Genomic DNA, 13,091 nt, shown 5'->3' with positions numbered 1-13,091 from the left:
CCGGCCCCCCTCCCCCCCACTTTCTTTTCTTCTCGGCCTCTGCTCCGGCCTGGAAGGCTCGGGGCTGCGGTCGGAGCCAGCCTGCGGCGGCAGGGCCGGGCCGAGCCAGCCGGGCCAGGCTGCCTCCCTCAGAGCCCAGCCATCTTGGGCTCCTGGCGGCGGCCGCGGTGGCCAGGGGTCCAGGCGCGCTCGCTCGAGGGTCCTGCAGCGGGCTTTCTCCCTCTCTCTCTCTCTGTCTCTCGGTGGGATTTTTTTTTTTTTTTTAAGGGGGGGGCTGGCGGCCTCCCTCAAATTAGGGGAGAGAGAGGAGAAAATGCCAAGTCCCGATTTCTCTCCACCTCTGCTCCACCCACCCCGGTCCTTTCCAAAAAATAAAAAAAGATTAGAATTGGAAGAAGTCGGCAGAAAGGCGAGCGCCGGCGGCCCCCGGCTGCTGCCCAGGCGACGCGTCCGGGGCGGGCCCACGCCAGTCGCTCTGTCTGTGGGTCCGTTCGTCCGCCTGAAGCTTCACAACTGAGGGGAGGGCACTTCGGGCAGGGTCTCCGCAGCGGCAGTCGCCTCAGAGCCTTATCCTCAGATCAAAAAAAAAAAACACCAAAAACAAAAAAACCCCAACATTCTCATCAGGGCCACCTTCAGCCATCTTGCGCTTATTATTATTTCAGGAATAATCTGTTTAATAAAAATAGCTGCGTCTCTAGCCCCCTCCCCCGCATTCCGGGCTCCCCGCCCCCTTTTAATAATAATCTCGATAATAAAAATGATCTGCGCGCCGGGCAGTTCTTTTCCTGCTTCTGTTCGCTAGGGCTCCTGCTCTCCCCCCGGGAAGGGGGCGCAGGGTGGGGGGGCGCCGCTGGGGCTGGGGCGGGCGTGAGTCCCTGCTGCCCGTCAGTCGGCCCCCTCCGCCTCAGGAGGGAGGGAAGGGCGCCCTCGCCGCTACCTCGCTGTTGGAAGGAGGGCGGGCGGGGGAGGAGCCCCGGCTCTTGGGACCGGCTGGAGGGGCGCACAGTGGTCCCCAATCTTCCCGCCAAGGCCTGGCCTCGGAGTCTGCAGCCGGGGGCGAGGGGATACAATGGGCTCCGAGCAGAGTGCGGCCGGCAGGGTGGGGATGCGGGCGGGCAGGGGGCTGCGGTGAGCTGGACTTTCGAGCTAGAGCGGAGACAGGCGGAGGGTGGTGTCCCTACATCAAGGCCGGTCCCGCTACACGGGAAGGGGGCGGGGAGACCGGGAGGGGACGGGAGGAGAAAGCGGAAGCGCAACGGCGGCACCTTTAATCAGCACCCGCTGGTTCGGCCCACCCGGCCCCGTAGACCAAGACCGACAGGGAGGGGTGGGGGGCATAAGGGCGGGGCGTATTGTCCGGAAGTGCTGTTACAGCTGCTGAGGCTCCCGGCTCCTCCCCTTTTCCCTGTCTGGAGTTGGGGCTGTTCCGGAGGCTGCTCCCGCTATTGGTCCCCAAGATGAGGCTCCGCCTCTTCAAGGCGGGGCGGACTCGAGAGCCTCACGTGACTTGCACATACTTTGGTACCTTAAACACTAGGGTGGGAGGAGAGTTCTGCGCTTCTTAAAAGGGCGATGATGCCGCTGCGTAGTGGGACCACATCTTCCTGGGCCTTTTCACCCGTGGCTCTTTTTACCTGGGCGGAAAGGGAGGGTTTATCAGTCTGCTCCTTCCGTCTGATGGAAGTGAGTAGGTAACTGCAAAGGTTCGCTGTGAGGCAATTTCCCGATGTCCTTAATACTTTCCCCCAAATATCTGACGCTTAAGACTACCAAGCAAAATAGGCATTGTTTATTTATTAATAAGGGAATGAAGGCTTAAAAAAGTGAAGTAGTCCGCTGGAGGTCGATGGGTCAGTCAGCAAATATTTAACAAAAGCCTGGAAGTGCCAGGCATTTTTCTAGGCCCTGGGGATTCCCAGGAGAACATACACTTAATAATGATAATATTATTATTGTTATTAGTATTTTTTTAAAAAGATTTTATTTATTTGACAGAGAGAGAGACAGCCAGCTAGAGAGGGAATGCAAGCAGGGGGAGTGGGAGAGGAAGAAGCAGGCTCATAGCAAAGGAGCCTGATGTGGGGCTCGATCCAACAACTCCGGGATCACGCCCTGAGCCGAAAGCAGACGCTTAACCGCTGTGCCACCCAGGCGCCCCATATTGTTATTAGTATTGTTAAATATACAGGATAATTTCTGTGATAGAGAGTAAGGGGCTCCCACAGGACTCCTCAGAAAAGTGACATCTTCAGGAGTCATCAAGCCATTAGTAACCCTGGGAAAAAGTGCTTCAGTCAGGAGAAACAAATGGAAAAGCGATAAATTAGACATGCTCCAGGGCAGAAAGGAGGCCGTGTGAGGGAAAAGACAGGGGCCAGAACACACAGGGCCTTGCAGGTCATGGTAAGGAGTTTAGACTTGAAGCTGGTTATGAGAAGCCTTCAGATTTGGGATATATTCTGGTAGTAGTGCCAACAGGACTAAATATGGATTAGATATGGGGTGGAGAGGAATCAAAACATTAACAGGAATGGGATAGGAATGGGATCAAGATGTGCCTATCACTGTATATAGTACATCCTTCTGAACTTTCAAAATGTTATCGGGTATATATAATTTATCCCTCCAAAATGTTTTTAAATGATTCTTAGGATTTGGGCCTCAGCAAGAGTCTGCGTGGTGGTGCCTCTGACCAAGAAGGAGAGAATTGAAGAGAATTAGATTGGGTGGGGAGATTTTTCAGTAGTTCTAAGTTAAATTTGAGTTGGCTCGGATATCCCAGGGGAAACGTTGCGAAGACAATCATATATACAGACTTGGGGGAGGTTTGTAGTGAGATTATAGATTTTGGAGTCATCAGCAATTACATTCTCAATGGTAGAACTAAGATTTAAATCCAATTCAGAGTAACCAATGGGTCCCTGATCCTTTCATAAAACCAGAAGGCCTCTCTACTGTAGGACGTCCATCTCCTTATTCCCGATTGGGGGGCTAATGTGGGCCCTTCAAGGACAGAGCCCCTGTGTCTTCAGCACTTTGCATCCCCTCACGTGGGAGATCTTATGTTGAATGAATGAACGAACGAATGAATGAATGAATGGATGCTTGCTTGTCTGAATGAACAAACAAGGAGAAAATGGTTCCAAGCCTAATCCTTAATTGCATGCTCTAAAGATGGTACAGAGCAACAACAAGGTCTAGCTTGCAGCTGTTGGAGGGTCCTTCTCTGGCTTCCTCACCAATGCCCTCCAGGATAATCTAAAGGATTCCTCACATTCCTCACCTTTCTAGACCACTACCCTTAACTTGTAAGATATCATACTCTTCTGGTTTTCTTATCTTTCTAACCACAGACTTCTCCAATTTCCATCTCGTAAATGTTGACTGTCCTCAGAGCCCTGTGCTCCATCCTATTCTCTTACTAATCTACACGTGCTCCCTGGAGCCTCTCACTCCTAAAGTTTTATTACTGTCTGTATACGGATGGCTCCCCACTCAGTATCTCCAGTCCAGACGTTCACCTCCTGGTTGCAGATCAGTGTAGCCAACCATGCTGTCCACTTGAATGTCTCACAGGCACCTTGAATTCAATTGTATTGAATTTAGTATTGAAAACTAAACTCATCATCCTCTTCACACTCCAGCCTGTTTTCCTCCACTGTGTCCCCCATCTCAGTCAGTGGACCTATCACCCAGTTATTTACCAAGCCAAGGATAGGGAAGCAACCTTAACATCTCCCTGTCTTCCACCTCCAATCAGGTGTTATAGATGCTTCTCTCTCTCTTTCTTTTTACATTAAAGATTTATTTATTTATTTTGAGAGAGAGAGAGAGAACATGCATGCAAGCACAAGCTGGGAGGGGGCAGAAGGAAAGACTCCTCCAGCAGACTCCCCGCTGATCACTGAGATTCGATTGGATCTCACAATGCCAAGATCATGACCTGAGCCGAAAATAAGAGTCGGACACTCAACCAACTGAGCCACCCAGGCACCCCTATAGATCCTTCTCTTAAATATCTCTTAGATCATCCACTTGTATACTAGTTGCTCACTTGACCTCTTCACTGGGTGGTACCATGAGCATCTCAAAGTCAGCATGTCCAAAACTATACAAATTTCTGCGCACACCCCTGCCCCTGTTCCATTGAAGTCTTCCACTCCTCAGTGAACACCCCTTAGCCAACCCTTCAGCAAATCTTGACTACTTCTTCACATCTCCATTACTTTACCATAATCTCTAGCCTGGATTATTTCAGTAGATCCTAACCAGTTTCTCTGCTTCTGCCCTTACCTCCCAGAGTCAATTCTCAACACAGTAGCTAGAGAAATCTTTCTAAAATATGTCAGATTGTGGGGCGCCTGGGTGGCTCAGTTGGGTAAGTGTCTGACTCTTGATTTTGGCTCAGGTCATGATCTCAGGGTCATGGGGTCAAGGACTGCGTGGGGCTCCCTGCTCAGCAAGGAATCTGCCTGAGATTCCCTCTGCCCCTCCCCCTGCTCGCTCTCTTTCTCTCTAAAATAAATAAATCAATCTTTATATATATATATATATATATATATATATATATATATATGTCAGATTGTGTCACTCTTCTGCTCAAAATCTCCTAATGTCTTCCCACTTCGACCAGAATAAAAGCCAAAGTTTTATAATTGCCTGCAAGGTCCTACACAAGCTGCCCTCTGTATATGTAATCTCCTGTTATTCCCCTTCTTTCATTCTGCTCCAGCCACACTGGCTTCCTCTTTTGTTCCTCAAGTACACCCAGAGTGTCTCCACTACCCCCAGGCTCTTTGCAGTGTTCTACATTTTGCCTGGCCCATTCTTCCTCCAGATGTCCCTATGACACACTTCTTTCTGTCATTGAGATCCTTTGCTCAAATGCCACATATGCAGCAAGGCCTTTCCTGACCTCTGTAGTTAAAAACACACCCCACCCCAGCCCTATCTCTTCTCCTCTGCTTTATTTTTTCTCCGTAGTACATATATTCATGTACTATGTATTCTAAACAAATATTATCTCCCATCACTAAAATATAAGATCTGTGAAAGGAGGAATTTTCTTTTTTTTTTTTTAAAGATTTTTATTTATTTATTTGACAGAGATAGAGACAGCCAGCGAGAGAGGGAACACAAGCAGGGGGAGTGGGAGAGGAAGAAGCAGGCTCCCAGTGGAGGAGCCTGATGTGGGACTCGATCCCGAAACGCCGGGATCACGCCCTGAGCCGAAGGCAGACACTTAAGGACTGCGCTACCCAGGCGCCCCAAGGAATTTTCTTTAATAATGCATCTCTGGTGCCTAGAATGGGACCTATCACATAGTAGGTGTTCAATAAATATTTGTTGAATCAATGAATGAGTTCTGTTCTTTCCATCCCTACTGCTTCTACCTTAATCCAGCCCTGCCCCGTCCTTGCCTCCAATCTTGCTCTCTTTCAGAATGTTCTCCATCCAATAGGCAGGGGAATGGTCCTCAAATGAAAGCTCGATGCCTAAAACCTTTGGCAATTTGAGCTCTACAAATCCCAAAAAGAGTTTTGGGACTTGTTCTCTCTGCCTGGAAGGCTTTTGAAAATAAATCCCCTCTTCTTTTGCCCTTCATCCTTAAGTATCCTTCAGTTTTGACTTAGATGTCACTTCTTTCAGGAAGCCTTTTTAAATCTTCCCAGACTGGGTTGGGTACATTTTCTATGTCTGTACCCTAGCATAGCCCTTTAATAAAGGGTTAATGCTAATTGAGCAATTACTATGTGCCAGGAATCTTGTGTGTATTTTCTCATATAATCCTTGCACAAACGCTGTGAAGTGAGGATCCATTTGCAGATGAAGAAACCTGTCTAAAGTCACACGGACAAGCGGTGGAGTTAGGGTAGGACAGAAAGCAGCTGACTGCCGTTCTCCTTTGTGGCTCTTCCTTGCAATTGTTTCCTTGTCTGTTTTCCCCACTGCACTACACACTCCTTAAGGCCAGGCCTGTGTCCAGTCTCCCAGCATACAGCAGAGGGCCTGGCAAGGGTTTGTTGAAAGAAGGAGTGAATGAACACAGACCGTGGACACCCACCAGCAGGCATCTTGCCCCTTCCCCCATCCTGTCCTTAGCTCTCTCCCGAAGAGTTCCGGGCACGGGCACGAAGGAGGAGAGGGCACTGCGTCAGTCCCATGGTGCCCCCACAGAAGGGGCCTGGAGAGGGTTGCCCCTCCCAGACCACATCCTGACCTGCGCCCCCTGCATTCTTGGGACAAATGTCTCCACTCTCCTGCCCTGCACAGCACTCCCTCACCCCCAGCCTGGCCTCCCCACCTCCTCCGGCTGCAGCCCTGCTGCCTCAGCGCCTGGCAGCCTGGGCTGACTCACTTCCAGCTGCATCCTCCTTCTGGTTAGGCCAGTTTGGTAAATCTCTTAGGCTCCCTAGCCCCATGGCTCTGGAGCCTGTGGGTCCCCCTCACCCAGGGCCCCTGACATCCTCCCACCCCACATAGGGCAGAGCAGCCGCCTGGAGGAATGCACAGGCCTTTTGGAGATGACATTACATATCACATGGCAGATTTCTCCCCTCCCTAAATCGAGGGTGGGGTCTCTGCTATCTGCCCAGGAGCCTCTTTCCAGAAATAATCTCAGCCTAGTCCTGTCTCCTGGAACCACCTAAACATAGGATCTTGCTGTTCCCGCCCTCTCTAGGGCAGGAACTTCACTCTGACCCTGGGTCCTTCTAGGCTGGTCAGATGAGGAGGATTAGATAATCAGCCCTCCCCTCCACCCCGCCTCCCAATCTCTGAGGAGAAAAGAAAAGGGGAAGGGGTGTGGCCTGGGCCTCCCTGTGATTGTCAGTCTGGCTCCAGGCCCTCCCAGCTCCCTTGCTCTGACTGCCAGAGTGACTGAGGGCCCCAGACGGGACCTGCCCCATGGCTCCAAGAGCCAGCCACAGTTCAGTAGGAGGTCACAGGGAAAGGAGTACTGACCTCTGCCTGGGGAAAGTCCCCCAGATACAGATGGTTCTCAGAGGGGACAGAGTCCCTTCACAAGAGCTGATGCCCCCCGCCCCCTCCCTTCTTGTGATCCCCCCAGGACTTCTGCCACTAGCCCCATAAGAACACCCTGGGTGCTACAGCTCCTTCCCGAGAACGAGGAGAAAAGGCCCTGCTATTGCTATTCTCCAAGACAGACAACCAGCCCTAGAAGGAAGGGAAAGAATGCGGAAGGTTTAGAGCAGCCCTGCAGGTTCTGGGAATCCTGTCTGGGTGCAGACCCCCTCCTGCCTGCCTTTAAGGTCCCAGGCTGTTGCCTTCTCCCCACAGGGACTGCGCTCTGTTGTGCCATGCCAGGCCCTGGAGAGACGGCAGCTGGGCAATCCAGGGAGGGAGGATCCACCACCTCTTCACCGAGGCCAGGCCCAGAGGGGCTCACGGGAAGGGAAGGCTGGCTTCTGCGTCACCCAGTGCGTGTGATGGTTCTGAGGCTGCCTGTCCATCCCACGAGCTTGAATTTAGATGGTGAGGGGAGTGGCCATCTCCTGACCCGAGCTGGAAGGGACACAAGAATTCTAAAACGGGAGGGAAGGAAGGCCCACCTTCCCAAGGGGAAAGGGCTTTTTGGTGAGAGGAGAGCAGAAGAGGAAGAAAGAGGGTCTTGACCTACCCACTCATCTCCCCAGACCCGTTTCTTGCTCCTACCCACCCCATGACCTTAGAAGAATTCAACACCAGTGAAAGGGAGTCTGCAAAGTCATTTCTGCATGACTTGAGAGTCACCAGCTACGTGATCCTGCTCCTTGACACCCGCTCTGCTCCCAACAAGTCTTCAGGGGCCTTCCCCGACCCCAGCTTCTTCTAAGCGGCTGAGTCCAACCCCCCCTCTGCCAGGGCCCCAGGCTTGCCTCTCCCTTACTCCAGGCATCCAAAAAGGAGCACAAGATCCAGGCACTTCTGCAAATATGTTTAATGCACTTAGATTACACAGAGGAAGAGGGAGCAAGAAGGAAACGACATCTAAGTGAGTCACCCAAAAATTCTTACAAAAGTCCCAGGCCGGCTGCAGCCCCCAGGAACCAAGTCGCCGTTGACATTAGAAACTAATATAAAATTTTACAAAAGTCTGCTCACTGCAGCATTCAGGTACTTGTACAAAAGGAGGGCTCTTTTTACAGGGCTCCTGACTTGTAACAGGGACCCAGGCACCTCACCTGGCATGGAGGACCTGGAAGCCAGAGAGGAGGGACAACTGGATAAAAAAATACAGTCAAGGGAGTTCTTTACTGGTCTGCCCCATAGGGGCACCGACCTTTGGGGTTTTTTTCCCTGCTCTCGACTCAATCTCAAAACCCAGTCCCAAGACCCTGTATACATTTTTAAAAATGCTCTGGCCCTTTAGACTCTCCCCAAGACTTCCTCATCCCTGCCCTAGGAAGAGAAGGGCAAGAAGAGGCCCCAGCTCTACGGCCAGACCTGAGACCTTGCATGAGCCGCTCTAGCCCTCAGAATGACAGCTGGCTCGGCGGTCCTCTCGCAGCCCGCACTGGGCCTGAGGAGTCCAAGAGTCTGCCGCGTGTACGTGGCAGGCCAACTGCATGGGGGAGCCCCTTCCCCTCAGAAGCTTGAGCCCCAGGAACCTGGAGGGAAGGGGTGAGACCGCGCCAGCCACAAGGAAGTCACGAGGAAGAGGCAGATTTAGGAGGGAGACTTCTTACCACCCCACTATGTCAGGGCTCCTGAAGCACTGCAGGGTGGGAAGGAAGCAGTGCGTTTAGTGAGTACCCACTGTATGCCGAGTGCTATGCTGGCCACGCTACAGAGTCAGCCTCACTTGGTCCTCACTGAGGGTCCCCTCTCACCAGCCAGGAGCTCAGTGGAGAGACCCCTCCCAGAGGAACCTCTGGAAGGCCTGGTCAGAGATGGTGGACGCTCTGCTCCTCCTCCAGAGCCGCCGCACCACAGGGAAAGGGGATGGAGGCCTGGCCCCAGGCCGACCTTGGAGGTTCCTGACTTCATGAGGCAGGAAGGGACCACAGGCTTCATGGGCTCACCGTCTCAGAGCTCACCTGCGTCCCGCCCACCTCCCATACTGATGACAAAGCCTAGCTCAGAAAATACCCTCCTCCCCCTCAGCCGAACCAGGCAGGCAGAGCCAGGTCTCCAGAAAGAAAGAATTTGTGGAGAGGTGGGCCAGGGTGGCACGGAAAGGAGACAAGATAATGGCACCTCTCCGGCCATGAAACATTAGATGACAAGAGCTTCAAAGGCAGGGATGCTGTGGTGGGTGGCAGCCAGAAAACGTCCTTTTGGAAAAGTCCTTGGAGCAGAAGGCACAGCTGCTGCCAACATCAGGGCCAGAGGAGCTTTGTCTTCATGGGTGGAGCCCTGGAGCCTCTCTCCCCCAGTATTCTGGGCTGATCCACCTTGAAGCTCTGACTTTGATGGAGTTAACTGGGTAGCCCTGAGGGCGTGTGCAGAGAAGCCACCAGGGCCTAGTGGAAATCCTGAAGTCCAAATCTTGCTCCCTGGAGAGCCTGGCCACTGCCCTCATGACCCCCGAGGCAGCTCTTTGCCTGAATCTCTCAGAGGGTCCTACACCCCATGGGCCACCTGTGGCACTGTTGCGGTGCCCATGTGTGTGGCGGGTGGAGACAGGGCAGTGTGTGGCCCTACAAAGCCCCTGACAGACCACTTTGGAAAGACCTGAAGGGAGATCTTGAAATAGCAGTCCCTAGAGTCAGGGGTGAGAGGGCACGAAAGGGGCTTACTGATTCCAGGTCAGAAGTAGGAGACAACCCAAGAGGAACCCCAAACCCACGGGCCAGAGATAGGTCTATTTCTGGAAGGAAGACCAGGAGATGTGCAGTAGTGGGGCAAGGGACTGGGAGAGACCAGGATGCAGGAAAAGAGGCATGGGGGATGACATGGAGAATGGGATGAAAGACAAGAAATGAATGGACACGGGGAGGATGAGGGCGGCAGAGTGCGGTGTTTGCAAAATCAAAGTGAAGGACATGGTGAGAGGCTGATTTTTCCATTTTTAATATGCCAGAGTCCTGCAGCCTGGAGGCTGGGAGGCCCAGGGCAGGAGGAAATGGGACAGGAGTGGTCAGAGCTGGAGACCTAGGCCCGGAGTGGCAGGTGGGGATGGTCAACGAGGTGCTGGGCCTCAGCCCCTCTCAGGCAGGCCTGGTTAGGTGGACAAGGGCCAGAAGATGAGGCTGGGGCTACCATGTCTCTGAGACCCTGGCGGTCCTTGAACTTTGTCAGGGGTCTAGTCTGCTGGAGAAACAGAGGCGCCTCCTCCTGGCCCCGGCTGGCTGCCACACTGAAGGCTGCACGGGGGCACAGCTCAGCTCTCCCCTGCCCCAGGCTCCACCAGGCCCAGCTGGGAAGAAAAGCTTCTCTGCGAAGCTGGCTCCTCCAGGGCCCCAGGCTGGCAGGCAAACCAAACCTGGCACCTTCTCTGGTGGTGGCTCCTGAGGCCCTCGTCTGAGAGAATGAGAAAGTTCATCTGGGAATAAAGTTCTGTTTAAAAAACATTATATACACGGCTTCTGGACATCTCTGAAGACCAATAAAATACCGTCCGGTTTCGACAAAATAAAATAAGGAGGAAGAAAACCAAACACGGTCGGAGGAACTGTTCCGTGGCCAGAGGACCCAGCCTAGCAAAGCCTTCCCCCAGCAGAGCTCGGCCGTGTGCGCACGGGCCACTCCACTCCCTCCTGCCGGGCTGCGAGGCAGGGGATAAGTGAGAACGAGGTCCGTCTCCACCTAAGGGCACATCAAAGGTCCACAGTCACATCTCAAACCACCAGCTGTGGCAGCAGCAGGAGGGGAAGGCTTGCATTTGCCCACTCCCAGCCCAGGGGGCTTGGCCGCCGGGGTGAGGGCCCTGAGCTGCCGCTGAGGCAGGGGCGGTGGCTGCGCAGTCTTCCTCATACGTGTCGTTTAATTTGTGGGAATCGCATTTACGCAGTTGTTATGCTGGAAGTCACCAGGGAGCCACTGGGCTCTCCCTTAGCCCCTGCAGGGCCCAGCCCAAGCTAGTGCAGCGGACTATCGAACACCACGTCAGGCAGAATGGAGACTTTCAGCTTCTTTTCAGGCCAGCTGTACTCTTTGGGAAGTTTGAACTGTGGAGGGAGCAAGCACAGAACCAGGGTGCACACAGTTAGTACAACTCCCTGCCTTCTTTCCTGATCGCCTAAAGAGAGTCCAGGGCCCTCATCCACGCCCTGTCCCCCAGGTGCTGGGGGCAAGAGAGGCCCGGGTTGCCTGGCTTCAATAGCAAATGCTATTCCCAGGTGGGTGACTGGGGTTAAGCTGCTGGAGTTCGGTGACCCCTCTTTTCCCCTTGCCCTGCCAATAATTAACTGGGGTTGGAGGAGGCATGTTTTCTAACTCTTTCTTGACTGTGCTGACCTCCCTCCAGCTCACTTCCTTGGTTCTGCCTCCGGCCACAAGCATGTAAGGAATCTGCTCCCTGAGGCCCTGGGGCTGGGGGATGGGGGGCAGGAGGGCGGGTGCAGATGCTACAGGGAAGTGGCTTGAGGTCTGGAACTCTGTGGTCCTGTCCCTGCCATGGCTTCTCTTGCAGGGACTGGTGCAGAAGGACCTGGAACCCGCCCTCTGTGGCCTTTGCCAAAGGGTCCAAAGGGAAGGAGGCCCTGGCTTGGCCTCAGTGGGAGCAGAAGAGCACTACAAGGGTGGCTGGAGGTGATTTCTTGGGCCTGGTACATCCCCATCCTGCTCCCCTTTGTTCAAGCCCATCTGTTTCCCAGGGTTACCACCCTGAGCAAGCGTGGCGCCAGTGGTGGCCAAGGAGAGCCCAGGCTCTTCCTACCCCAGTCCAGTGATCACTGATTGGCTGATAGTTCTATGTCTCAGGCTTCTGTTTGGGTGGGGGAAAGAGGCTGACAGATCTTACTTCCTCTGTGTTCAAGGACCTTGCATGTAGTCTGGCACACCGCTCGTACGCCACTAGACGCACACTGACTGGAAAGCAGGGTCTGCCTTTTATGACTCCTACTGTCCCAGGGCTGGGTGAGGAGTCAGGCCAGGCTGGAAAGGAGAAAAGAACAGGGCCCTCGGACTGCCTAGAGCTGGGGCTGGAAGTGGACAGGCCTGATACTTCCTGGCTGGCCCCCTCTCCCTCCCTCCTTGTCCAAGCAGGGATGGGGGCCTTGTCCAAGCTGGGACCAAAGCGGAGAGTGGGGCTGGGGGTGGGGACAGCCTCTGGACAGAGAAGCAAAAAAAAAAAAAAGAAAAAGTCATTTTTAGTGACCTACTTTCCTAAGCTCCCCCTGGCTCCTGTCCCTCCTGCCTGGACTGTCCCCCTCCTACCTCCTCAACACCCAAGTTCAAAGCAGCAGTCTGGCGCAGCACCACCCCAGTGTGACACAGCCTCTCCGGAAGTACTTCTGGGCAGCTGGCTCTGGTCTGACTGAATAGGAGCCAGGCCTCAGGGACCAGTGACTTGTGGGGGTTGACTGGCTGGCGGAGACCGGGTACTTGGTGACTTTGGAATGTAGAAATGAGTTAACTTCTCAAGCCAGATCCCAGAGGACAGAGGTGACCTCAGGCTCTGAGGAGCTGCTGTCCACCTGGAGACCTGGACTGGACAGGCTCACCCTGTGCGCTCTCCTCCACCTGGTGGATGTCAGAGGCCACCATGTCCTGGCTGATGTGGCCCTGGGAGCCCTGGCAGCTGTATGCTCCAAGCCTGGCTAAAAGCTGGCTCCTGCGTGGCCTTCCTCTGGCTTGGAAGCCTGGCCCCTGGGAGGTGAAGGAGCTCTCCCCCAAACACACTTCCCGGCAGAAAGGGCAATGGAAGGGTCTGTCTGTCTCTGCCACAGGCAGGGGAGGGCCCAGAAGAGCTCTCCAGAGGCCTGGCTAGGTTGCTAATGTTCCACTAACCTATGGGGCATTGAGGCCAGGAAGGCTCAGATCCCACTGGGGTGCTGCTTAGTAGGAGGCCGGGGGAGGGGAAGGGACTTTCCAGGATGAGGTAAGTCCCTGCAAATGAGGATGCCAGGAACAAGGAAGAAAAACAAAGGGGATTATGGGCTCCATTCCTGTACCCCAGATGAGTAGCCAAGGAAGGCACGAGC

The 13,091-nt window shown here is 53.8% G+C and overlaps 1 protein-coding gene across 3 annotated transcripts in view; it reads right to left on the bottom strand.

The window, feature by feature from the left end:
* Positions 1–1,014: 1,014 nt before the first annotated feature.
* Positions 1,015–13,091, bottom strand: part of SUFU (SUFU negative regulator of hedgehog signaling) — a 122,523-nt gene continuing 110,446 nt past the window's right edge. For 2 of the 3 annotated variants that reach the window (XM_034663192.1, XM_034663193.1), the window contains exon 12: positions 7,921–11,114. In XM_034663192.1, coding sequence (XP_034519083.1) covers positions 11,025–11,114 — 90 coding nt within the window. In that variant the 3' untranslated portion in view covers positions 7,921–11,024. Of the gene's footprint in view, positions 1,638–7,920; positions 11,115–13,091 lie in introns of those variants that run through there. The other variant, XM_034663194.1, reaches the window with a different exon arrangement.

This window comes from Ailuropoda melanoleuca, chromosome 6 (assembly GCF_002007445.2).
Source record: "Ailuropoda melanoleuca isolate Jingjing chromosome 6, ASM200744v2, whole genome shotgun sequence".
In the NCBI taxonomy this organism is placed as follows: domain Eukaryota; kingdom Metazoa; phylum Chordata; class Mammalia; order Carnivora; family Ursidae; genus Ailuropoda; species Ailuropoda melanoleuca.
The sequence above is the reverse complement of the archived record's forward strand: the minus strand, read 5'-3'. Positions and strand labels throughout refer to the sequence as shown.